This window comes from Sus scrofa, chromosome 11, assembly GCF_054392235.1.
Source record: "Sus scrofa isolate SSC_HxYL_T2T_F1_AM1 chromosome 11, Sscrofa_HxYL_maternal_Yorkshire_Landrace_v2.0, whole genome shotgun sequence".
Classification (NCBI taxonomy): Eukaryota; Metazoa; Chordata; class Mammalia; order Artiodactyla; family Suidae; genus Sus; species Sus scrofa.
In genome coordinates, this window is record NC_139393.1 from 49,407,151 (window position 1) to 49,431,546 (window position 24,396).

At 34.8% G+C, this 24,396-nt stretch overlaps 1 protein-coding gene across 8 annotated transcripts in view; it reads right to left on the reverse strand.

Moving 5' to 3' along the window:
• The window catches only part of KLHL1 (kelch like family member 1), a 386,276-nt gene extending 362,398 nt beyond the window's left edge, over positions 1-23,878 (reverse strand). For all 8 annotated transcript variants that reach the window (XR_014820062.1, XM_003131017.5, XM_084982469.1 and 5 more), the window contains exon 1: positions 22,576-23,878. Coding sequence is in view for 7 of the 8 variants with exons in the window: in XM_003131017.5 (XP_003131065.1) it covers positions 22,576-23,078 (503 nt within the window). In the remaining variant the exon portion in view is untranslated. The remainder of the gene's footprint in view (positions 1-22,575) is intronic.
• Positions 23,879-24,396: the final 518 nt, after the last annotated feature.

Here is a 24,396-nt window from a genome sequence, read left to right on the forward strand (position 1 = left end):
ATATTAATAAGTTGCTCATCTTTTTCATTATAGGACCATGTTAGTCCAATATGGCAAAGATTAGTTACATGTGTTTATATTTCTATTTAGAATAAATAAAATTAAATAAATTTTAAAATTAAGAGTTTCAGTTAGACTAGCCACATTTTAAGTGCTCAGATACATGTGGATATTGTGTCTACAGCTTTGGACATTCATCCACAGACTATTTCATTGTCACAGAAATTCTATACTGCAGAATGATATTTGTGAAGCTTTATATCCAAAAATATGTTCATAAATTTTAAAGATTTTGAAATAATGAGATATGACTTTAATTTTCAGTATCACTGGATAAAAATAGGAAAATCCCCTTTCGTGATAACATTTATAAATATTTCTCTTTATAAGAACTTCTTAAGAAAGTGATATCAAGTTGCATGTGCACCCCTTCCTCAAGAAAGCTACCCAGCAGAATAAAATGAAAGTAAACTGTGTGATACTTCTCTAGAAGTTAATACCTTAGCAAGTTGAAATTAAGATTTGAGAAAAAGACAGAAAGAGAGCAGGCAGATAGGGAGAGAGGAAGGAAGGAGAAGAGGTAGAGAGTAACAGAGGACATGTCTGATCTCATTATTGTGATAGAGTAAATAAATTCTGTCTGTTATGTTCAGAGAGGCTCATCTAGAAGAGCGAACACAGCCTCTGTCATCATACTTCCAAAGACCAAGTGAAGTGAACTGCTTCTGAATTCCTAAGTCAATTTGATAAGCAAATAACTTACTTCTGACAGATAATGAAATGGGGGTTGGGAAATCTAGGTATCCCTGGATTACAGTTACATTCCTCGCCCCCAAAATGGAACAGCAATACCCAGTTTTTCCATTTTTCTTTCTCCTGAAATATCTGACTCACTGTAAGAAAAATAAATGTTTTGACACAGAATGTATGTACGGGAAGGTTTAATTTGACTAACTTTTAAATGAATTTCCAAATTGAAGTTTGTACTTGGCTTCAGTCTGATTTTGACTAAGTATTTGTTTTCTCATGATAATTTGAACCAATTATATCATACACAAAGAGCTTTGGCACAAGTGGATTGATCTCACTTGGGGGATCAAAGAGTGGAATGTGAAGGTTAAGTTATAAAAGCTAAATGACAATCAGATTTTCAGTTTATACTATAAACTGGCATATACATTTTATCAAGATGATATGCATGTATAAAGTTATTTAATGGGCTTGAATAATTAACTAAACATAATTTCTCTTGTGACATAATTTGAGGATAACATTCACAACTGATTATAAAATTATGTATTTTACAAAAATGTGATGTTTAATTTTACCAATCATGAGAATGAATTTTTAAATTACCACTGTTTTTTTTTAATATGAGAAAATTGGATTCTTTAAGCAGATATTATGTGGAAATGAGCCCTCTTATGGGAGACAGAAAGGTCATCAAAGAGTATGTAGAATCCTCTCTAAGATTTATATAAAAGAAATATAAAGCACTCCTCTAAAATTTTTTGATGTAAGAACATATTAACTCAATTATTGCTGACTGGATTCAATTTGGGAAAAAAAAGCTACTTTCAAAAAGGCAAAAGTTCACCTGCTAAAATTATTAGAGTCATGGAGACTAAAACATAAAATCTTCATTCTTTCACATCTGAAGCCTTCTGGGTAGATTGTATTTAGAAAGTTTAGAATTCAATTGTGAGACACTACATTGCAGTTCTCTATCTAAAGCAGAATGATCCATTTTACCCTGAGTGTACTTTGACTTATTTAAGAAAACACTGTAGAATTGCCATTTTTACAATTGTAGCAACTTGATTGGCTTCCTTAGCTGACCTGGTGGGTGGAGGACAACCTTTTGATCCCTCCCACTCCTTCCTCTGCCTTCTCCATTGAAAAACCACAACGGCAAATTTTTTTCTTCCTGCTAACATGATTTTCCTCTCATGCTGTTCTAACTTAACAAAGTAAGGAAATAAATCTGTGTTACAACCTCCTTAAATGCTGAGCCAGCTAAGCAAATTAATGACAAGAGATGTGGGAAAGGAGTGAGTTGAATAAATCTCAAAGACCATTTCTTCTACCCAATCACACTGCTACTAAAAATAGTTTTCTTCCTCATGTCTATGTCTTGATATACTGCTTTTCAAGTTTCTGTTTCACTGACTCTGATACAGTATTGATACATGCAGCTCAAAGAGTGATTAAAAATGTAATTACTGTTGCAAATAATAAGTATCGCTTCAGTCACTGATCTATTCAATATAATCAATGGTATGAGTTACAGGATCTAAGTAAAATTTGAGGAGATCCCAGGACTTTGGGACTCTTTTTGAGAAAGCTTATTGCAATAATTTTAAAGTAAATTGTTTTACAGTGGTTGGCGGATCTCTCAAGGGGAAAGTTAAAGATACATTAGACCCAAGAAAGAGAAAAACTTGTTCTGCTTGCATTTTCAGGATTATCAAGAACTCATGACCTAATTGTAAGACTCAATGTAAAATGAAGTGCAGGGCCTCTCATTCAAAATTATTAGGAGTTGTAAGAGGGAGATAGTAGAGCATTAAACCAAATTTAAGACCCTTGAAAGGATGGGGCCTTGTGAGACTTGGCAGATTGCATGCCATGAACTTGGCTTTATCAGGAATATGGTAAATGGTTATTTTTCTTAATTCTGTGTATAATGGGTCCCTGATTACATGGCCATGAACATTATTGGGGATCAGGGAGGAGATACTGTTCTGTAACCCCCAAATGAGAACTTTAAAGCCATTCCCAAAGAAGTGATTCAATTCTAGTGTAATTAACATGCATTCTGGGAATTTTGAGAACTTTTGACCAGTGTCCTTAGGAGAAGATTCAAAATGACCTTTCCGAACAACTCTATTTTGGGAATTGGTAAGTGTGTCTATTTATTGAGTAGAAAAAAGTGTCTCTACTTCCAAATAAGAGTCCTGAAAAACATTTGCTGTGAGAATAGACTTAGAAACAAAACAAACAACAATAACAGCACAACATAAGTAAAACCTCAAATCAGTGGAAAGTTCTGTGCTCTGTAGACTTGGCCTCACATTCCACTAGGAGAGAGATGTGATTAGCAGACTTATCAGGATAGAATTTCTTCTCAAGTAACTGGAATAAAGAGAATCAGTTGCCACATTATCTAACCAGAGTGAAGATGAAACTTAATTCAAATTATTATAGCAACAATTAGCTAAATGAGAAAACTCTAATTACAATTACCAGCTTCAGGGCAAGATGGCATTTTGAAAGACATAGCTAGAGTTAAATCTGCAAATATGTTACTTCTTTGAAAGAGGAAGTCTCAGAAGAGCTGTCTTGATATTGTATTTCAAAAACTGAGAAACATTCAGGGAATTAAAGAGGGCTTATTGTTTGTTTGTTGTTTGCTTTTTCCTTCCTTTCCCTTCTCTTCCCCTTCCTTTCCTTGCCTCTCCTTCCTTTCTCTCCTTTCCCCTTTCTTTTTTCTCTCCTCCCTCCCTTCCTTCCATCCTTCCTTCTTTCCTTCCTTCCTTTTTTCTTCCTTTTTTCTTCCTTCCTTCCTTCCTTCCTTCCTTCTTTCTTTCTTTCTTTCTTTCTTTCTTTCTTTCTTTCTTTCTTTCTTTCTTTCTTTCTTTCTTCCTTCCTTCCTTCCTTCCTTTCTTTCTTTCTAAAAAATAACAGCCAATGACTCATTCTAGAGAACACCATCAGTTTATTATGTAATCTTGATTTCATGGTTATGTGTTTTACTAACCAAGTCCTGTATAAAAATTCTCTAGCAAATTACACATGACAATATTGAAACCTAAATAAAGTTCTAATGAGAAAAAGTGACACTTCAACAGTTTTCAATCTAGTTTCTTTAACTCTGGTATTATGGACCCCACTACCGATATTGCTGGATATATTATGGTGCAGAGTGTTAATGTCTCTAGGTTCTTTCAGATGCTCTGTCTTGATTTCCTCAACAAATATGCATGTGAGATGGGTAAGGCAAACTTGGAAACACCATATAGTTCAGGAAGATACAGACTTAAGAGTAACTAATTATTTTCTTCTAATAATTTAGACTCTATAAATTTGGTTTTCATGTTTTAAATGTGTGGTTTTCTTGTGGATTTCACAAGAAATATAGTATTCTTGCAAGAGAGCATCTTTTTAACATTGTAGTTAAATAGAATATTAAGTAGTTGAAATTGCTGTGAGGTAGACACTCTTAATTCTCCATTATTTTAGAAAAAAAAAACTAAGTCCATTTTGATAATATTTGAAAAGTTGGGAAGAGTGAGGCCATCGAAAGGTGGCATAGATTTTTCCCACCATTAGTACCCATCACAAGGTGATGAATGATCAACTATCCATAGAAAAGACACTATTGTGAAACTCCCAGAACCTGGGGGTAAGTCTGAAGCTCCCCTGGAGCCATCAGGACTGAGAAGGACCTCGTTAGAAGGCTAAGAAAAGCAGTGTCACTTTGACAGCATCATCTTTCCACCAGGCTGGCACAGTTGCTCATCAAGACTATGGTTTCCAGTGGGAAAAGGAAGTAGAAGGTTAATATCCAATCTCACTTCCCAAGGATCACAAGGGGCAATCTATGGGTTCAGGCACTGGGGACGAAATAGAAGGGGAAAGTGTTTCTATAGGCATCGCTCAGATTTGGACAACTGAGGTCCTGCTGATAGCAACACCCAAGCAATGATCCAGCCAGTGGCTCTGCCCATCTTCAGAACTGAGCTGGTGGCCCTATCTGGTCAGAGTTCAGTTGGCATGTCTTCCTGAATTGAGTCCACAGCCAACAGGCTGCACTGGCCTTGAAGCCATTCTATGGCCCCATCAGACAGGTAAGGAAGCTCAAATCTCCACCTTAGTGCTAACACATTCTACAGGCAACCAAAGCAAAAGCAAAAAAAAAAAAAAAAAAAAAAAAACCAAAAAACCAAAAAACAAAAAACTCTACCCCAAAGAACTGCTGAAGGTAGCCTCCAGTTCCACCCTACTAGGAGTCCTGGCCACAGAATCTAGACAGACCTGGAGAACATCCCACTGACATGCTTGGGAAGGCAACCAAGCCAGAAGCCCTGCCCAACTGTTGAGTAGAGCCAGAGAGCCTGAATAGTGATACAGAGCAGCCTTGGAGCCTGGCCGACAGTACCACATTGGCTACAACCCCATTTAACAGCACAGACTAGCTTCTGGCCCTGCTTAATTATTGAAAAAAGACTGTGGCTTTGCCCAAGCAGGGAGCCCAGTTAGCAGCCCCACTAAATCACAGACCATAGAGTGAAGTTCCACACAACCAGAGGCCCAGGATAATATAGACAGTGACTCTGCCCTACCATAGAGTACAGTCTGAAGTCTCACCAAACTGCACCTAATAGCTGGAGGTTCTGCTCAGCCAAAGAGCCCAGATAGTGACCTCACACAAGAGAGGAGCATAGCCAGTGGCCTACCTAATTGTCAAGCTCAGCCTGTGGAGCTGTTCAATTTTAGGGCACAGCACCTTCTAGTCAGGAAGTACAGCCTGAGGCCCCATCACACCAGGAGCAATTGTGGAGCCCAACTGGCAGACTTTTACACATGCAGAGTCTGACTAGTACTATCACCCTGCCAGGGAAGATAACCTGTGACCTCACCCACCCAGAGGTGATTACAGAGTCCAGCTAGTGACCCCTTTTGACCAAGAACAGTCAGCAGTCCTTTCTAATCAGGGAGCCCACCCAACAGCTCCACTTGAATATGGAGCTCAACCTGCAGGCCAATGCGATTGTGGAGTTGACCTGGTGATCCCTCACTTCCAGCTTCAGAGCACTGGCAGTGGCTTTGCCCAGCCAGGGTACTTGATTGTAAGCCCTGTCTGCCTGCAGGTAATACAGCTGATGGGTCCGGTGGCCCAACCTGGCAGACTGGTGAAGGTCTTTCCCTGCCAAAGGGAACATGTAAAATCTGGAAGAAGAGACCGCTTAACTTAAATGCAGATGCAAATACAAGGATATACAGATCTCAAAGAATCAGATAAACATGACACCAGCAAAGTAAATCATGTTTCAATAACTGGCCTTAAAGAAATGGAAATCTTTAACGGTCTGACAAAGAACTCAGAATATTTCTTCTAAAAGGAGTTTAGTAAACTACCAGAGCACATAGATAGAAAATTAACTAATTTTGTAAAGCAATACATAAACATAATGAAGAATTTAACAAAGATAAAGACACCATCAAAAAATTAAAACACATTCTCAAATTAATTTTGAGATCAGCATTACCTGATAGTGTAGTTAAAATAAAATATGATGAATATGAAAAAGTAATTCCATGGTAAAATTTTCAGTATCTTAGAATATTTTAGTGTCCTTATTTATCTACTATATTATGTATTTTAGCTTCTTGGTCATCTTACCTCACCTTTTTTCCCCCACAAGGGACCATGTAGCTGCAATATCCATAAATGACCATTAGATGGCAATATTACCCTGTTTTGAATACCTAGAGGAATTTACTAAATTTTGATGCTAATTATATGCATTTTTATTAAAGTAAATATTTAATAAATTAAACTTTTTGCAACTTTTACATAGCACATTAATTAAAAATATAATATCAATAAAGCTCAATATAAAACATAAAGAAATAGAAAAGAATCTTATAATCATTAGGTAACAAATGTAAAAATGTGGTATTTGATTTTACCATTCTCTCTGATCTTACATAGGTATTTACTCTTAAAAAACATGCACATGGAGATATTTTATTTTAGTTTTAATATAATGTGATCATATGTCACACATTATTTTGACACATATCTCACACAAATTTTTACAAATTACTTTATGCACCAAACACTAGTTTTACCTGACATTCTATACTTAATCATACTTATTCGACCTCTATATATTTTGCATGATATATTTGGATATATATTTATTTACATGATATATTTTATTTGATATATTTTACATGATGGGTATGAAATGATTTCTTATCATTCTTCTATCGATGAACAAGCACGGAACATGGGTGTTCCTGAATTTCTAGCGCTTTTAATTCTGAAATGTGTATTACTGGGGAAAAAAGCCTTTTATTTTCATGCCAATGGATATTGTCCAATTATTCCCCCTGAAAATTATAGCGAATTACATTCCCACCAGCAAAAATATATTTCTAATTATTTCTAATCTGGATATCATAACTATACAAATTTAAACCATTTAACTGATTAATAATGACTGGAGCATTATAATGTAATTTCTAATTCAGATATATGTGTTATTTGAGAGAGATTAACCTTTTTTATCATAAAGTTTACGTAATTACACTTTGAATGAATTGTATATTTGTAACTTCAAGTGCAGCATCCTTCCTTCTTTCTAAAAATTTAACTGCCAAAGTTCCTCTAAGGAAATCAAAGTCCAAAATGACTACCTATTTACTTTTAAATAAAATATAATATTAAAAAAGAAAATTATATTCAACATCATAATATAATTGTAATCAATATGAAATAATAAGAATGATGCTTCCTGAGATTGTGACAGTCGATTTTTCAGAAGCGATTGTATTACTTTGACTTTCTTGTCTATGGATTGGTGATATTGCATCCACTCACTCTGGCATGCTTCTCTTTGGGCTAGTTTCTGGACCAGTGCAATTCTCCAAACTAGTAGAATATTGGATAAAGCTGTGTGAAATATAGAGCTAACCATAATTTTTTTTCTAAAGAATTATTGTAGGAATTTTTATTCATATAAACTCAACATAGAAATAGAATTTTTCATTGAATTCAACATAGAAAATTATAGGCATGTGAGTGAATGTTGAAAAATTATTTTGAAATAGACTTAACAACGCATACTTTTAAATTCCCTAAGGCCAAAGTGTTTGGTATTATCTCCTTGGTTCCAGCAGTTTTTCTTTCAAGCAAAATAATGTGTTGGCTATTTAAGAATCACTATACTCTTTGGGGAAGTTATTTATTGCCTCAAATAAATAAATTTTAAAAAGCATATTTTAGTAAGTATTTTGTGATTACATGTTGTCCATTTACACATGGATGTTTATATATTTTATGTTATGTATGCATATAAATTTCTATATAAACTAAAGAACTTCATGTATAAATATGTATATATAATATATAAATATATAAATTTATAAATAAATTTTAAAAGTACATCTTTAGTGAGTTTCACCAAATCGAATTTGTATATGGACACAAGTAAGTTGTTTATATTAATATACCTTGGACTGATTTTTTTTATTCCCTGTAATCACTGAGGATATTGAAACCCTTCAAGTCCAACTATATTCATGGACACATTTAATCTTCTATAGATCACCCACCAAGGCATGTAGCTCCTATTTCCAGTGCTTTGAAATCCACATCTTCATCCCAAGTTACCAACTCATTATCATGGTAGCATATTTCATGTTTTCACTGTCCAGGACTATTCTTCATATGAAATCCAAAGTCCCAACATATTCTCCTATCAGAGTTTTCTAAATTTTAATTCTTATAATATCTTTACTATGCTACAACTATTGCTCTCTTTCTCATTTATAATTGAAACTTTAATTAATTGACAATTGTGACTTTTTCTTTCTTTTTTTGTCTTTTTTAGCGTCATACCCACTGCATATGGAGGTTCCCAGGCTAGGGGTCAAATTGGAGCTGTAGTCCCTGGCCTATGCCACAGCCATAGCAATGTGAGATCTGAGATGCATCTGCAACCTACACCACAGCTCATGGCAACACCAGATCCTTAACCCACTGAGCAAAGCCAGGGATCAAACCTGCGTCCTCCTGATGCTAGTTTTCAGATTCGCTTCTGCTGAGCCACAATGGGAACTCCTTATTTTCCATATTATTTTCCTTCTTCCCCTTTTCTTAGTAATTTTTCCTCAGTAGGTCTGTTTTAGCCTTTTAAGAGGCTTAATGAATATACACCTAGAATTCCAAAAGGAAAGCAAAAGTGAAGAGGACAAAAAATTATTAAAAAAAAACAGTGGTAGGAATTCCCATTGTGGAGCAGTGGAAACAAACCCGACTAGTATCCATGAGGATACGAGTTCAATCCCTGGCCTCGCTCAGTGGGTCAAGGAACTGGCATTGCTGTGACCCCCTCTGGGGTTCCTGTGGCTTTGGCTGTGGTTGGCAGCTGCACTCCAATTCAACCACTAGCCTGAGAACTTCCCTATGCTGCAGATGCAGCCTTAAAAAGCAAAAAAAAAAATTAAAAATTAAAAAAAATTAAAAATTTAAAAATTAATAAAAGAGAAATGTTTGAAATATAAATCCGTAGAGTCAACAACCTTAATGGGTTCTAAGCACAAGAAATATGAAAGGAGCTATTACAGGTCACATTTTAGTCAAATTCTCAAAACCAGTTATGAATAGAAAAGCATTAAAACTTCTATAGAAAATATGTTATTTTGAGAGGGATAAATATAAGAATGATGGATCATTTTTCATTGGAAAAGATGCAAATGATAAGTGGACCAACATCTTTTGAATACTGTAAGTAAAAAAAAAATCTGTTTAACTGAAATTCTATACATGTTCAAAATATTTTTTAAAATAATAACGATATAAAAATTTTTCAGACATAGAATAGTTGCAACAGTTCATCAGTGGAGGGCATACTCTGTAAGAAATGTTAAAGGGAGTTCTTTCATACCTGTTGACATAAATGAAAGAAAATGACACCAGTTGACATAAATGAAAGAAAACTGCCAGAAATTATAACCACATGGATAAAAGTTAAGATTATTCTTTTTTATTTAAATCTGGAACATTTAAAAAGTAAATGATGTTCAAATAAATAAAAGCATTATAATATGAGGTTTTACTATATGTGTAAGATAAAAGTATGATTACAGTAGCATTGAGAATGGGAAGGAAGAAATAAAAGCATAGTATTGTAAAGGACTTACACTAAATGTGAAGTGGTATATAATTTGAAGGTAGTTTCAGAAATATACTATAAACCCTAAAGCAACCAGTAAAGTAATGAAACAATGATAAGTAGCTAGTAATTCAACAAAGATAAAATGCTCTTATAAAAGTTATTCAATTAATCTAAGAAAAGAAAAAAATGAAATGGTAACAAAGATGGGAAAAATAGAAAATCCATTGTACCATTATAATTTAAAACCTTACTATATCAATAATCACATTAAAAGTAACAGCTCTAGAAGTTCCCAACATGGCTCAGTGGATACTGACTGGCTTGGCATCCATGTGGATGCAGGTTCAGACCTTGGCCTCGCTCAGTGAGTTAAGGATCCAGTGTTTCATCAGCTGTGGTGTAGGTTGCAGACACAGCTACAGCTCTGACTGACCCCTAGTCTTGGGACCTCCATATGCCGTGCATGTCACCCTCAAAAGGCAAACAGACAAACAACAAAAAAAGGAACAGCTTTATATGTCTATAACTAAAAGCAGTTATTATCAAATTATATAAAAAGCCAGGCTCAAGCATATTCTTCTCACAATAAATATACTTTAAATATAAACACAAATATTAGTTACAAAAGGGATGGAAAAATATAGTGTGCTAAGACTACTCAAAAGAAAGCTCAATGGATATATTAATATCAGACAAAGGATATCTCAGAGATAAGAATATCAATCTGATAAACAGAATCTGTGAAAAACCTAGAGCCAACAACAGAATGCCGGAAGACTAAATGTGTTTCCTCTGAAATCTGGAACAAAATGAGGATGTCTCCTCTCACTACTTTTACTCAACATTTTATTGGAGATGCTAGTCATTTCAATAAAGAAACAAAAAATAAAATAAAAAGTATCTATATTGGAAAGGAAAATCAAAATTGTTTTCATTTGCATAAAAATTAATTATTTATTTTGAAATTAATACTTTTTTAATTTTCAGGTATAATTTCTTTTTAGAAAAAATTTGTGGAATCTACAAAAAGATACAGGATACAGAATTAATATGAAATAATCAATTATATTTCTAGATACCATTAAGGAACAACATGAATTTGAAATTTCAAAATAATATATTTCATAGTAGATCAATAAAGTATGAAATAATAATACTTACAACAAAAGGTGTGAAAGACCTAGATGCTGAAAAAATAAATAAAATGAGGCTGATAGAAATTAAAGCCCTGAGTAGTAGAAAGATGTTTTATGTGCATGGAACAAAATGAGAATAAAATCTAAAATTCACTAAGAAATTCAAAGGAACTAGGAAAATAACTAGAAAGACAACTTTAAAAAAATGCGGAAATATGAAGACTAACACTAAGTGATCCCAGACTTAGTATGAAGCCATGTTAGTCAAAATAGTGTGGTGTCAGGGTCACAATATACATAGAGATTAATGGAAAATGGATAAATTATTTTTATTATAGGCATACAACATAATACTTTATGCCATAATAAGAATAAACAATTCATCATTGAATACTTATGTCTGATTGAAAAAAATGTTATAATGAGCCAAATATACTCAATTGTATGGTATACTTCTTCTTAACTTTTATTAACTATAAGTCAGATAAACTCCTCCATTGTGTTGATTATTCATATTTGGAATAGAAATTTAATTCTAATTTGCTTTGAATCATAGATTGGAGTCAAACATCTCTTGATTTTGGAGTCATCATTAATATTTGCCTTGCAGAACTTGATAATGAAATATTCACCTTAATTTTTTTGCTGCCTTCTTTGTAGCAGATGAGAAAGTGAAGTCTGTATAGTTTTATAGTAAGTATTTCTGCAAAGGAAGCTCAGAAGTTCTTGCTGTATTACCACAAGAATTTTTACCTTGAGGCAGGGGTAATCTTCTCTATTGTTACTACTAGAGGAACAGCAATACCATGAGCTTTACCTTAATGACAGGAAAGAAAATACTATGCTGTCCTCATATCTTATTTCTCTTTATATTTTACCAGATGACTTGGAAGCACTACTAAACATATTCTTCCACACAGAAACAAGTTCATTCCCCACTCTGTCTCTTGTCCTAACAAATATAAAATATTTACATTTTATCATTATCTTTAGCACTAGCCTATGTTACTTTTAAATAGATTTCTTTTTAAAGTTTACTTTTGTATTAAAGTATATTTGATTTGCAATGTTGTGCCAATTTCTGCTGTAAAGCAAAGTGACCCCCCCCACACACACACTTTCTTATATTATCTTTAATCGTGGTCTATCTCTAGAGATTTGATGTAGTTTCCTGAGCTATAGCATAAGACCTCATTGCTTATCTATTCTAAATGTAATAATGTACATCTACTAACTCCAAACTCCTAGTCCAGCCCACTCCCTCCCTCTCCCCATTAGCAACTACAAGTCTATTCTCTATGTCTGTGAGTCTGTTTCTTTTTTGGAGATAGGTTATTTTGTGCCATATTTTAGATTTTGCATACAAGTAATATCATATGGTATTTGTCTTCTCTTTCTGACTTACTCCACTTAGTACGAGAATCTTTGGTTGCATCCAGGTTTCTACAAGTGAGAAGTATTCCACTGTGTATATGTGCCACATCTTCTTAAATCTGTTCATCTGTTGATGGCCGTTTAGGTTGTTTCCATGTGGTAGCTATTGTGAATAGTGCTGCAATGAAAATAGGGGTGTGTGTATCTTTTTGAATTAAAATTTTGTCTGGATATATGCCCAGGAGCAAGATTGATGGGTCATATGGTAGGTATATGTTTAGTTTTCTTAAGAACCTCAATATTGCTTTCCATAGTGGTTGTACCAATTTACATTCTCACCAACCGTGTAGGGAGGTTCCCTTTTCTCCACACCCTCTCCAGCATTTGTTATTTGTGGACTTATTAATGGTGGCCATTCTGACCAGTGTGAGGTGGACCTCATTGATTTCATAGTTTTGATTTGCATTTCTCTATTAATTAGTGATGTTAAACATTTTTTCATGTTCCTATTGGCTATCCATCTGTCTTTTTCAGAGAAATGGCTATTTAGGTCTTCTCCCCATTTTTGATTGGCTTGTTTGTTTTTGTTGTTGCTGTTAATGAGTTGTATAATTCCTTTGTATGTTTTGGAGATTAAGCCCTTGTCAGCTGCATCATAAGTAACAATTTTACTCTATTTCAAGAATGTCAGCTCTCACCACTTTTACTCAAAATAGTATTGGAAATCCTAGACACAATAATTAGACCAAAAAAAAAAAGACACAGACCATATCCAAGTTGGAAGAGAAGAGGTAAAATTGTCACTTTATGCAGATGGCATGATGCTTTATATAGAAAACCTTAATGATGCCATACCAAAACTATTTGAACTGATAAATAAGTTGACAAATTAGCAGGATACAAGATTAACATCTAGAAATTGGTTGCATTTCTATATACTAAAATGATATATTATAAAAGGAATATAAAAAATACCTTTTAAAATTGCATTCTCAAAAATCCTAGAAATAAACCTGACCAAGGAGGTGAAAGATTTATATGCTGAGAACTATAAAACATTAATCAAGGAAATTAAAGAGGATTCAAAGAAATGGAAATCTATCCCAAGCTCCTGGATGGGAAGAGTTAATATTGTTAAAATGTCTGTACTAACCAAAGTAATCTACATATTTAATGTAGATTAACAAATCACCCATGACATTTTTCATAGAACTATAAAAAATAGTCCAAAACTTTACATGGAACCACAAAAGACCCAGAATTCCTAATTCAACAGAAATCCTGAGGTGGGGAAAGGAAAAAAAAAAGCAGGAGGCAAAAATCTCCCAGATCTCAGACTTCAGACAATATTACAAAGCCACAGTAATCAAGACAGTGTGGTAATGGTACAAAAACAAACATACAAACCAATGGAACAGAATAAGGAACCCAGAAATAACCCCACATACCTAAGGCCAATTAATCTTTGACAAAAGAAACAAGAATATAAAATGGGAAAAAGTCCATCTCTTTAGCAAGTAGTGCTAGGAAAACTAGATGGCTGCATGTATACATCAAGAAAATAGAACATACCCTCACACCATGAATAAAAATGAACTCAAAGTGGCTTTAAGACTTAAACATAAGACAAGATACCATAAAACTCCTAGAAGAAAATGTAAGACAAAATGTTCTCTGATGTAAATCACACAAATATTTTCTGAAGTCAATCTCTTAAGACAACAGAAATAAAAAAATAATAATAAAATATACTATTGGAACCTAATCAAACTTGCAAACTTTTGCACAGCAAGGGAAATCATAAACAAGATGAAAAGACAACCTACAGAATAGGAGTGAATATATTTCTTATCAGAATACTTTTTCAAATGTAAAATTAAATTTTTATTATTAAAGAGGCTATTGAAGGCTACAAATTAAACCATTTCTGAATGTAAATATTTTTTCTTAAAATTGATATATATCTATTTTAAACCTTAACTGAAGTTGAAGACTCACTTGCATCTGCTCATACTCCTATATTTTCACATTATTTTATTTGCCTCCTCCCAAATTTTCCTCTAAGTATGGTAAATATTTGAATTCTTATCATCAATGAACTCCAGAAAAATATTTTGGCCTTTATAATGCCACACACTGAAAATATGTACAATCTATAAATGTTGATAATTTTGTATAGCATGCATTTCTCTAAGTTCATATGGTTTACCTTGCTCTAATATATCAGCATGCAGTTTCATATTACAATGAAAAAAAACTGGACTCAGCTTTAGAAAATTTAAGTTCTAGAATAAACTCTGCCTGTATAGGAAAATGTCACAATTATCATGTAAATCACTCCTTACCTCATCTTTTCATTACAGTATGATGAGAGAGGGCATAATACACATTTGACATAAAGTCTTCTAGCCTTGCTTCCATAAGACAGTGGATCTTAACCTATAGTTGTCTCAGCTTGACCCTTTGCATAATGGCATGAGTTAGGCTGTACTTTAGCTACTTAAGATATTAAATTAAGCTCTATTTTGAACACTTAAGGTGTCCTCTAAGCTGAACATACCCTAAGAAAAATCTGATGGGTCTTTCACTCAATGAAGACTATTTTGAATCAGTTATTCTTTTCCAGACAATATGCCAGCTTCCTGAGATACAAAGATGGATAGAAAACTCTCTTTTTCTACAGAGTAAAAGATTAGTAATAAAAATTAACAATTAAGTAATTAAAGAAATTTAACTAGTGATATACTAAATATGTATATGTGGACTTTCAAAAGTACAGAAAAGGAAGGTTTCAAAGGGTCTTAATAAAGTTCAGACCAGCATGAATGTGTACAGTTGTTAATTAGAAGAAAATACAGCAAGTAAATTTGCATAACTGTGTCTGGATACAATGTCAGATGATCTGGCTGGGGCTTCAGACCATGGTCAGACAAACAGAGTGCTTCTAGATTATATTAAAAACTTTGGCTTTAATCTATGGAAACTGTGAAACAATGAATCTAGCTGACAAGATTCAAACTTTAGAAAAATTTTCTCTTACAGTATGTAATATGGACTAGAGAAAAGATGGGTGAGACTAAAAATAGAGAATATCTTAAAAGACTAAAACAATTGTCCTACTGAGGAACAATTACTACGAAAAGGGACAGAAAGTCATCTATTGTGACCTTGGTTAACTATTTGAACATATGGAATATTGTTGTAATCACCTTAATGACTTTTTTGCTACAGTTTGAGATCAGTTTTAACTGATTTGTCTCCTCATTATGGTTAATACTTTCCATTTCTTTATGGTCTAATTATATTCAATTGGATATCAAACTGATAAAACCACCTTTTTGGTATTAAATATTTCTGAATATGTGAATTATTCTTCAACATTGTTCTAGGGCACAGTTACATTACTTGGGAATACTTTAATACCTTGGGGTGTTGCTGTTAATAAGCCATGGCAATGTTTATTCTAGAACTATTTATTTCTTCTTATTCAGTTAAAACCCTTCTAAATACTTTATCTAACCTCACGAATCATGTGGTTTCCCATTCTCATTGTTAGGAACAGGTACTATCCCCTGTAATTCTGAGGTGATTGTTTTCTCCAACCTTGGGTAGTTTCCTTAAATGCATCTACCTATCTTTATTCTACTGAGTACTGATCTGCTGACTACTAAAGGGGCCCCTCCTCAGATTTCTGGAGTGTTTTTTTTTTATGCATCTCTCTTTTATGACACAGACCTTTGAGTTTTCACTGCCTAGGTCTCTCTGAATCCAGGGTGGTTTTCATATTCTTCTTGGTTCCCCTCCCCTGTGTCAGTGCCTGATTCAGTCAAAATGAAAATGCTAATATACATGATTGAATATCCACCAACATCACTAAGGATAAAAGGAATCCTGATGATCTACCAGGACACAGTATCACAAACAGAATTACATTAGGAAATCAAACTAAAAGATTTCCTATGAGAATCAGTTATCAGGGTTGGAGAAATGCTTCCTAGAGAATGGGAAAAGCTGAATTTACAATGAATATCAATTGATATCACTCATTACTATTATTGAAGACCCTCATTGTTTTCAAAAAGTACCATTTCTGTGTCATGACCTTCAGCCAAAACATCTTCCTCATTGGCTTACAATTCAAATATTTAATTCTACTCAGGTTATCTATGTCTACAGATATTTTCTACAAAGTTTTAAATAACCTTATCTTAATCACAGAAAATAAATTAATTACTGTCTGGTCTAAACGAATATGTAAATTCCATATCCTTTTTTTAACAGCTACTATAAAAATACCTGCAGTTAGTTTGCATGGTAAAATAAAGTAAATAGAGTCTTACCATGATACTCCATTTAAAATGTTGTACATTTTCATGTTCAGAATCTTGATATAACTCTAAAATACTCTGCCAATCTCATTTTTTATAAATTCTTTAAGAGCTCTTGATCAAAAATAGTGAAATTTAAAGTGTCCTTATCAGTGGCATATCAACCTCCAAATATTCAAATTATCTTTTGAGACTTAGAGAAAATAAGTCAGCATAAATAAATGTCTGATCAATAGTATATTCAAAATTAACCATGATTTTGATTGGACAGAGAGGATTTCTTTATTATTTTTAAATTATTTAAACTACTACCTTAAAGTGGTTCATGACATAGCTTACACATATTCAGTAGAAATGTATCAATGAAATTCAATTATGTAGGGGATTTTATTGTTTGTTACAATTAGGAATTTTACTTATTTCATCTTGCATTTGGATCCGCCTCTTTCCTTCAGATAGCTCTGGAGTTTAAGGTACCTGCAAATTCAACCTAGTGATCTTATTACTTTTTCCTTTATATTATTCTCATAAGTCCATCCTAAGATAAGTGGAAAAAAAAAGTTCCCCTTTATAAATCCATCTAAGATAAGTGAAAAAAAAAAGTTCCCTAAACAAGGTATTCTTTTGAAAGTTCTGGCTTAAACGCTAATGTCAAACACTGTATGACACTCAAGCTTGGAATAAATTATAAAGGAAGACATGAAATTGAGTAAAATAACTCTATACACTTTTTCACTATGAAATTGTGATCATGGGGCAACTACGAACATTATTTTATTTTAGTGTTCCATAGAAGTGAAGTTTGAGAATTACTTTCCTAAAGAAAAAGTCCTTCACTACTTTTAAAGTTTTGTTTTGTTTTTTTTTCCTTTTGACCAAAGCAAAGCTGATTTCTTTTCATTCTAAACAAATACCACCAATTTCCATGAGAGTCTCATGGGGTATACTCTCTTTCTGTGGCACTTTTTGTATCAGTTCTGAATTTCAGAAGCAGATTTTCTGCCATAAAGCTCTTTTTTGGACTACAAAGTTAAATGATTTTTCCCTGTCTAGGTTATTTCCTCATGCTTTTGTTTAATTAAAAAGTAAAATGTCCTAAATGAACCATACTGCAGGGAATAATTTAGTGTTTTTTTTTTTTTTTTTTAACTTGGGCTAAGTCCTTTTTGACTGAAACTTATCAGGCATTTTCCATGATTTTCATGTTAAGAAGTCTAAAAATTCATACACAAGCATGATTTCCACCAAGGAAATAAGAGAATTGCTTCAGCATAATCTTAGTTGGAGACTCTTTTCTTACATTCTGTTTGTTTAAGTGGAAGGAAGGAAGAGTTGCCAAACCGTCCTGGAATATGGAGTCAGAAGTCAAGACAGCAAGGGTTAAGAATCCAGCTGTATTACTCTTCTTGTGATACAGGGTGAATTAATCACCTGTCTTTATCTCAGTCTTCTCATAATCATAGGATGATTATGTAATCATTTTAACGAAGGGATCCATAATTGTACCAGAATCATAGTGCTGATCTGAATATTAAATTATACAATATAAATATTCAACATGCTATCCTGCAAATAGCAAGTTTTTAATCAATGTCACTCATTATGATTATGACAAATATTTATTCACTCAGTAGTATTTATTGAGGAACTACATGCTCTGTGATGGGGATAAATGATGAGCAAAACAGAAACACCTTGTTCACTGGGCAGCTGTAGTTAGAGACAAATAATAAAAGCCATATGGACATTAAGATATGGTTAAAATAAGAAATTGAAGACATTGAGCAGTTAATCTAAGAACATAAAGTAAGGGGACAAATAAATTGAAGAAATGAATTTTCTTAGGATATCAGTACATGTTTTTCTGAGAAAGGTACAGAACTTTTGTTTAAGACATCTCAAAAATGAATCAGAATGAATCCAGGAAAGAGTGGATTGAGAGAAAACAAGCCACTGTACAACAAGGAAAGGAAATATTTGTGAGGTCCCAGGGCAGAGAAAAATAATAAAGAACATTGTGACTTGAAGACAGGGGAAGGGGAGGGGACATTGTGAGTGAAGAATCTGGATGGCATAAAAGGGTCAACACTTTCAGGGCCTGATCATAGGATGGATTGAGGTCACAGTGTGGTGGAAATGTTTTTGAAAAATAAAAGGAGGATCAAAATGTGGGAAAATAGCTTAGATTTTTATTTCACATGTTTTTATTGACTTTAGTATGGAGAAAGGATTACAAGTGTCAAACTTAATGAAGGAAGATTAGAGAAGATTAGTTGGAAGACAATAGCATCTTAAAATTAGGTGCAGACAAGGGAGTTGGAGGGATGTGGAGCAGACATAGGGGAGTACATTTTTGAAGTAAAAGTGACAGGACTTAGTTGAATATTGAGTATCCGGGGAAAGAGGATTTTGGCAAATATGATCTTAAATTTCTGGCTTGCACAACTTAATGGATAGAGAGCTATTTTCTGAGATGGAGAAGAAGAAAACTGAGCAAGAGAAAGGAAGATTATAAGCTCAGTTTTGTACATGTTGTGTTTATATTGCCTCTGTGATATCCACAAGAGAGGTCAAGTGGGGAGGTGAATGTATGAGGCCAAAGGTCAAAGGACTGGGGGGTTAGGAGTGGGGTCTAGGTTTTCAGATATGACTCTAAAATAGAACTTATGGATGGCAACTGAAACCACTGAAATAGATGCCTGCATGGTGTAAGAATTTAGAAAACTAAAAAAGCAATAGTTAAACATGACATCTTTTCTCTCACTCACATCACTAAAGACTGCAAGAATATAAACATTTCTCTTTGGTTTCTTAGTTTACTACGCATAGAATTTTGGACCAAAAATAATGCATAGCAAAAATATATAGTGATCTGAATGGCTAGAAAATGATACACTCCAACAAGCAAGTTCATACAGTAAAGAAGAGAAAATAAATTATGTGTGGCATAGAGCAGGATGTAAGACTTAGGATTCTTAATGGTGTCATGATTAAGGTAGTAGGATACTGAAATTTGTTCATGTCTGTCTGGTAGGATGGGACAAAGATAAAGGCTGGGTTTCAGCAGCAAATCAGTTTACTACTCTCTTCCTGCCACCTCTATATTTGAACTCCATGATAATTTGACCTTTCCAGAATTCTGATATTGTGAACAACTTTCCACTGAGCAAACTCTAGGTGCTGTTTGAACAACAAATTAAACCAAATGAGCTACTTATATTCATCTAAAACACTTTTCCTAAGATGTGTGAGACCAAATCAATAAAGAGAATTTCTGAAAATGAAGAAATAGAAAAAGAGTCAATTATTTTTTTATACATGAGGATTAACTTAGCAGAGTGGTCAGAATTGATGAAACCAAATGCTAAATATCAAATGTGACATCACAGAATAGTGACAAAGTAATGATCCAAGTAATCAAAATGATCATTCAGGTTTATATGGTTTATACACGTGTTCATTGGCTGTGTAGATTTCTTGCTGAAATGGGTTAAGATAGAAACAAAAGTAAATTTGTGTTACTATAATATTTTATATATGGTTTCCCATTTAGCATTTAACTTTGGAAATGCTGTCCTTTATGAGAAATGATTATTCTTACCATATATTAGAATAATATATATTGATAATGACTAATTGCTAGGGCTTAGTAGCATGGTGTCAATCAGTAATGAACAGAGGGCCAATGGTCTATCAATGTTTAGGAATACATAAAATCCATGAGAATACTATTAGTGGTTACTGATTTGTCCAGTGAGAAATTCAAATTTATCTAAAGGATTTAATAATTAATAAGAAATTTAAAATAAAATTAGACCTGATTTTCACTATTTTATACATGCAAGACATCTTAGGAAAATCTCATACCAAAAGTAAAGATGATTTGGGATGGACTTGGTTTATTTTCAGAATTCTTTTTATTTCCATATCCTTGTGAGTGAAAACACTGAAGTATATTCAAAAGTAAGGGACTGGAAGTCAAATCGAATAGATGTTTTACCCCTAAAAGAGCTTTTAGTTGTTAGTTTTATTTTTTAATTTATTTTAACTTCTTAAGTAAATACTCTATGAGTATTTCCAAATTCTCCAACTTACTTGAAAGTCTTCTGAAAGTATTCATGCCAAATATGCCTTCTTGACATCAAAATATATTTTATGAAGCAAATTTTTTTAATAATTCAACATTAATATTACCAAAAGGGTAGATATTGTAAGCTGATTTGAAGACTTTATAAAACTGAAAAAATAATCTATTTTTTCCAGACTGAGTCACAAAAATATCACTTTCAATAAAGTTGTACCTGGTTTTCTTTTAAATATATAAGGTAAATTAGTAAACATTTATGGACAATTTCCAAAAACTAAAAATATATATATATTCACCCTAATTTAGAGAGGGTAAAGTCCATCATATTTTATTTAACAAGAAGATCTTAATCTATGAGTCACTAGTGACTACATCAATCAAATAACTTCATAGAATTAATGAATGGTACAAGAAGTTATAGCCATTTTGTAAAGTATCTTAATTGAATAATAGATAAAATCATATTTAGTTCTCCCATATATGGAAAAACTTTCTCATACTTGAAAATTGCAAATTAAACTTCTCTTTCTTTAAAATACTAATTTTATATTAAGGATATTCACATATTAGATTATGTTCAAGTCTTAAAATTCAAATTCAAATACATACAATTTTTTTAATTAGGATAATTTTTGAATCTGTAACTTTGCATCCATCTACATATTTAAGGAACATCTACAATATTATTTTGTTTGAGGTGTTTTTGTGTGACTTAACTCTCTAATAAGCTCATTCAATCAACCAACAGTTTAAAACATTGCTTCTATTTCTAACTTTTTATTAAAGGTAAATTTTATTAACGGTTTCCTTATGATTTTCCTATGTTCTCCTGTATTTTTTTCCTCAATAATATATTCTGATAAATGAATTTAAGAGGAAATCTTTTCATATCCTCACTATATGCCAAAAGAAGTAATGATCTAGTCCAGAATGAGTGAATTCTCTAAAAATGTAAAACTCAGAAGTTTTCCTCTGTGAGGTTTTCTTTAAGTCTTGAACGTAGAACTGTACTCAAAGGAATGTAATATTAGAAATTAACAAGAAATAAATGATGACCTGGTTACTAAGAATACACAGTTCCATAGTGAGGCAATAAACCAGGACAGATGAATGCAAAGGGGCTTAGCAACAGTTTAATTACAAGACTTTGAACAAGGCAAAGCTGAACACAAAGTAGGATAAAAAAGGAAAGTTGGGATAGTGAATAGAAACTCTGTCTTTTGGGGCAAAAGAGAAGGTAATGTGGTTGTCCAGTGGCCTCCTGTTCTCTTCATACTCCTGGAATATAGCCTCAAGCCACAGGAATCCCAGAAAAACTGCCAGGTCAGTTTCTAGGCCAGTATATGGATGCATTTGAATGGTGTGTAAAGGAAGTTTCTTCTCACATCAGATAACTAGGATCTCCAACTGTTAACAACTGAAGATGACAGAAGAATACTATAATCTCAGAAATAAGAGAACCATTCCATCTGGAGATTTACCAAAATGCACACAGGTTCCATCTGTGATTACAAATCTGTAAACTCGCAAAAACAAAAGCAATATACATGAGACAATAGAAATTAATTAGGAAACTTTTAATGAGATTACAATTTGGATTAGTAGAAATGGGCCTGGCATCTCTTAAGCAAAATGTTCATCTAGAAAGATTTTAGACTTAGGAACTACCAGAGCACAAGAGGATGGGGGAAATGAGTGGAAACAGAGATACTTGGATGTCCCATGGGGATTTACTGTACCTGTGTCCACATCCTTCACCTGTTGCCTGGCTGGAGGTGGCCGGCTCCACTCTGAGCTCTTGCAGGACAAGTCCTTTCTCATGTGGTCCAGGAAAGTCCATTCCTGGCACCTCCTCCTCCTCTAAGGACTCCACGTAGAAGAGGGTCCTGGCCGGTTGGTGGGTGCCCTGCCCAGGAGCCCCTTGCTGCAGCCTTGTAGCCACCGGCAGCAGGGTGCCATTCAGTGGGTTGAAGGAAGAGGAGGAAGAGGACGTGGAGGCAGACGAAGAGGAGGAGGAAGAAGACGAAGGCTTCTTCCAGAAAGTGCTCACGCTGCCTTTCTCTTGGCTTTTAAGCAGGCGGCTCTGGCTGGGTCCCCAGTGCTCAAAGCTGCCGCTGCTGTCCTGTTGCAGGCAGCTGCCCCCAGCAGGGCCGCCTGGAGACGGCGACGGGTGGCTGAAGAGTTTCCAGCGGAGTCGAAGGATATGCTTCACATCGAAGTCTTTTCGCCCAGAGCCTGACATGCTTGATGCAAGGAAGGCGAAAAGACCTCAGCTGGCTCAGAAGTAGACGGGGCAGCGGGTGGGGAGGCCAATAGAGCCCGGGTTGGAGGAAGAGGAGGCAGGCGCCCTCTGCACCCCGGGATCAGATGGGGCCAGGCGGCTGCGTGCCCTGCCTGGCGACAACCTGAGGGCGGAGAGGAGAGCCGCGGGGCTCAGCTGCGGTCAGGTCCACAGAACCTGCGCGTGGGGAGCTCAATCGCGGGGAGCAGAGGCAGGAGCGGGACGCAGAGGGCTGAGAATCTCAGATCCCGGCCCGGGGATCCGGTGGTTACCGCGGAGAGGGACAACCCTTAAGCTGGAGATGCGGAAGGGAGAGAGGTCTGCGCACCCTGAGGCTAGAATCTTGGGAGGCGGTGGCAGCTGGATACACCTCCCTGGGATGCACCCGTCGAGAAGCTCAGTCGAGAAGCTATTGGCTCTCCTATCCTGGCAGCTTAGAGTTCAGTGCCAGGAGAGCGCAGAGAGAGAGAAAGATCCCCAAGTCGCGAAGAAGCGCACTCCCGCAGCCTTTCCGGTGCACCTGCGCCCCTCTCCCTGGCCTCTCCGGGATGCCCTGAGAAGAGCTTGCGGGTTTCTTTGAGAAAGTCAGATGCCTTCTGCAAGGAGAAAAGGGGTAGTTTTGTATAGTCAGTTTATAAAAGGGAAAAAAATAAATATTCCCGAAAACATAGGAAAGCAAAAGGAAAAGCCCGCGCGGGTGAAGCTGTCAAGGTCCTCACAGTACAATTTTCTCTTTGCCTCAGCGCCTCCTCCCCGTAAGTGACGCAGATGTGCACTGGGGCCTATACCGAGAGATGGAGGGAGGGAGGGAAGGCTTCAATCTTCTTTATGCAAGTGAGTCTGCTGCTCTTATTGTCCCTTTGCGTGGGTCCTGTCACCTTTTTTTTCATTCTTCTTCCTCGCTACAATACTATGGAGCAATAAAAGTAAAACAAACAGGCAATATGTTTTAGCATCAGTAAACACCAAACATGAATCATGGCTGCGTAAACTTAATAGGCTGCCATGGGTTTGCAGGTTGCAGGTTAATGGCTTGAATTATTTAATAAACCTCATCCTTTAACCTTTAGCCTTAGTGTTTCTGCAGTGAGAAGAAAGAAAGGAGGATGTCAGCGTCAAAGTGTGATGATGCCACCATTCTGACAATAACAATGTGATTCTGCCATTAATGCACTCAGGCAGTGCTTCACCCTGGGGGCCAGAGGCACACGGTAGAAATTTGAAGATGGGCATCCGAGCTCCGGGGACGAGTTTTGCAAAATCAGTGCATTTGGTTCGT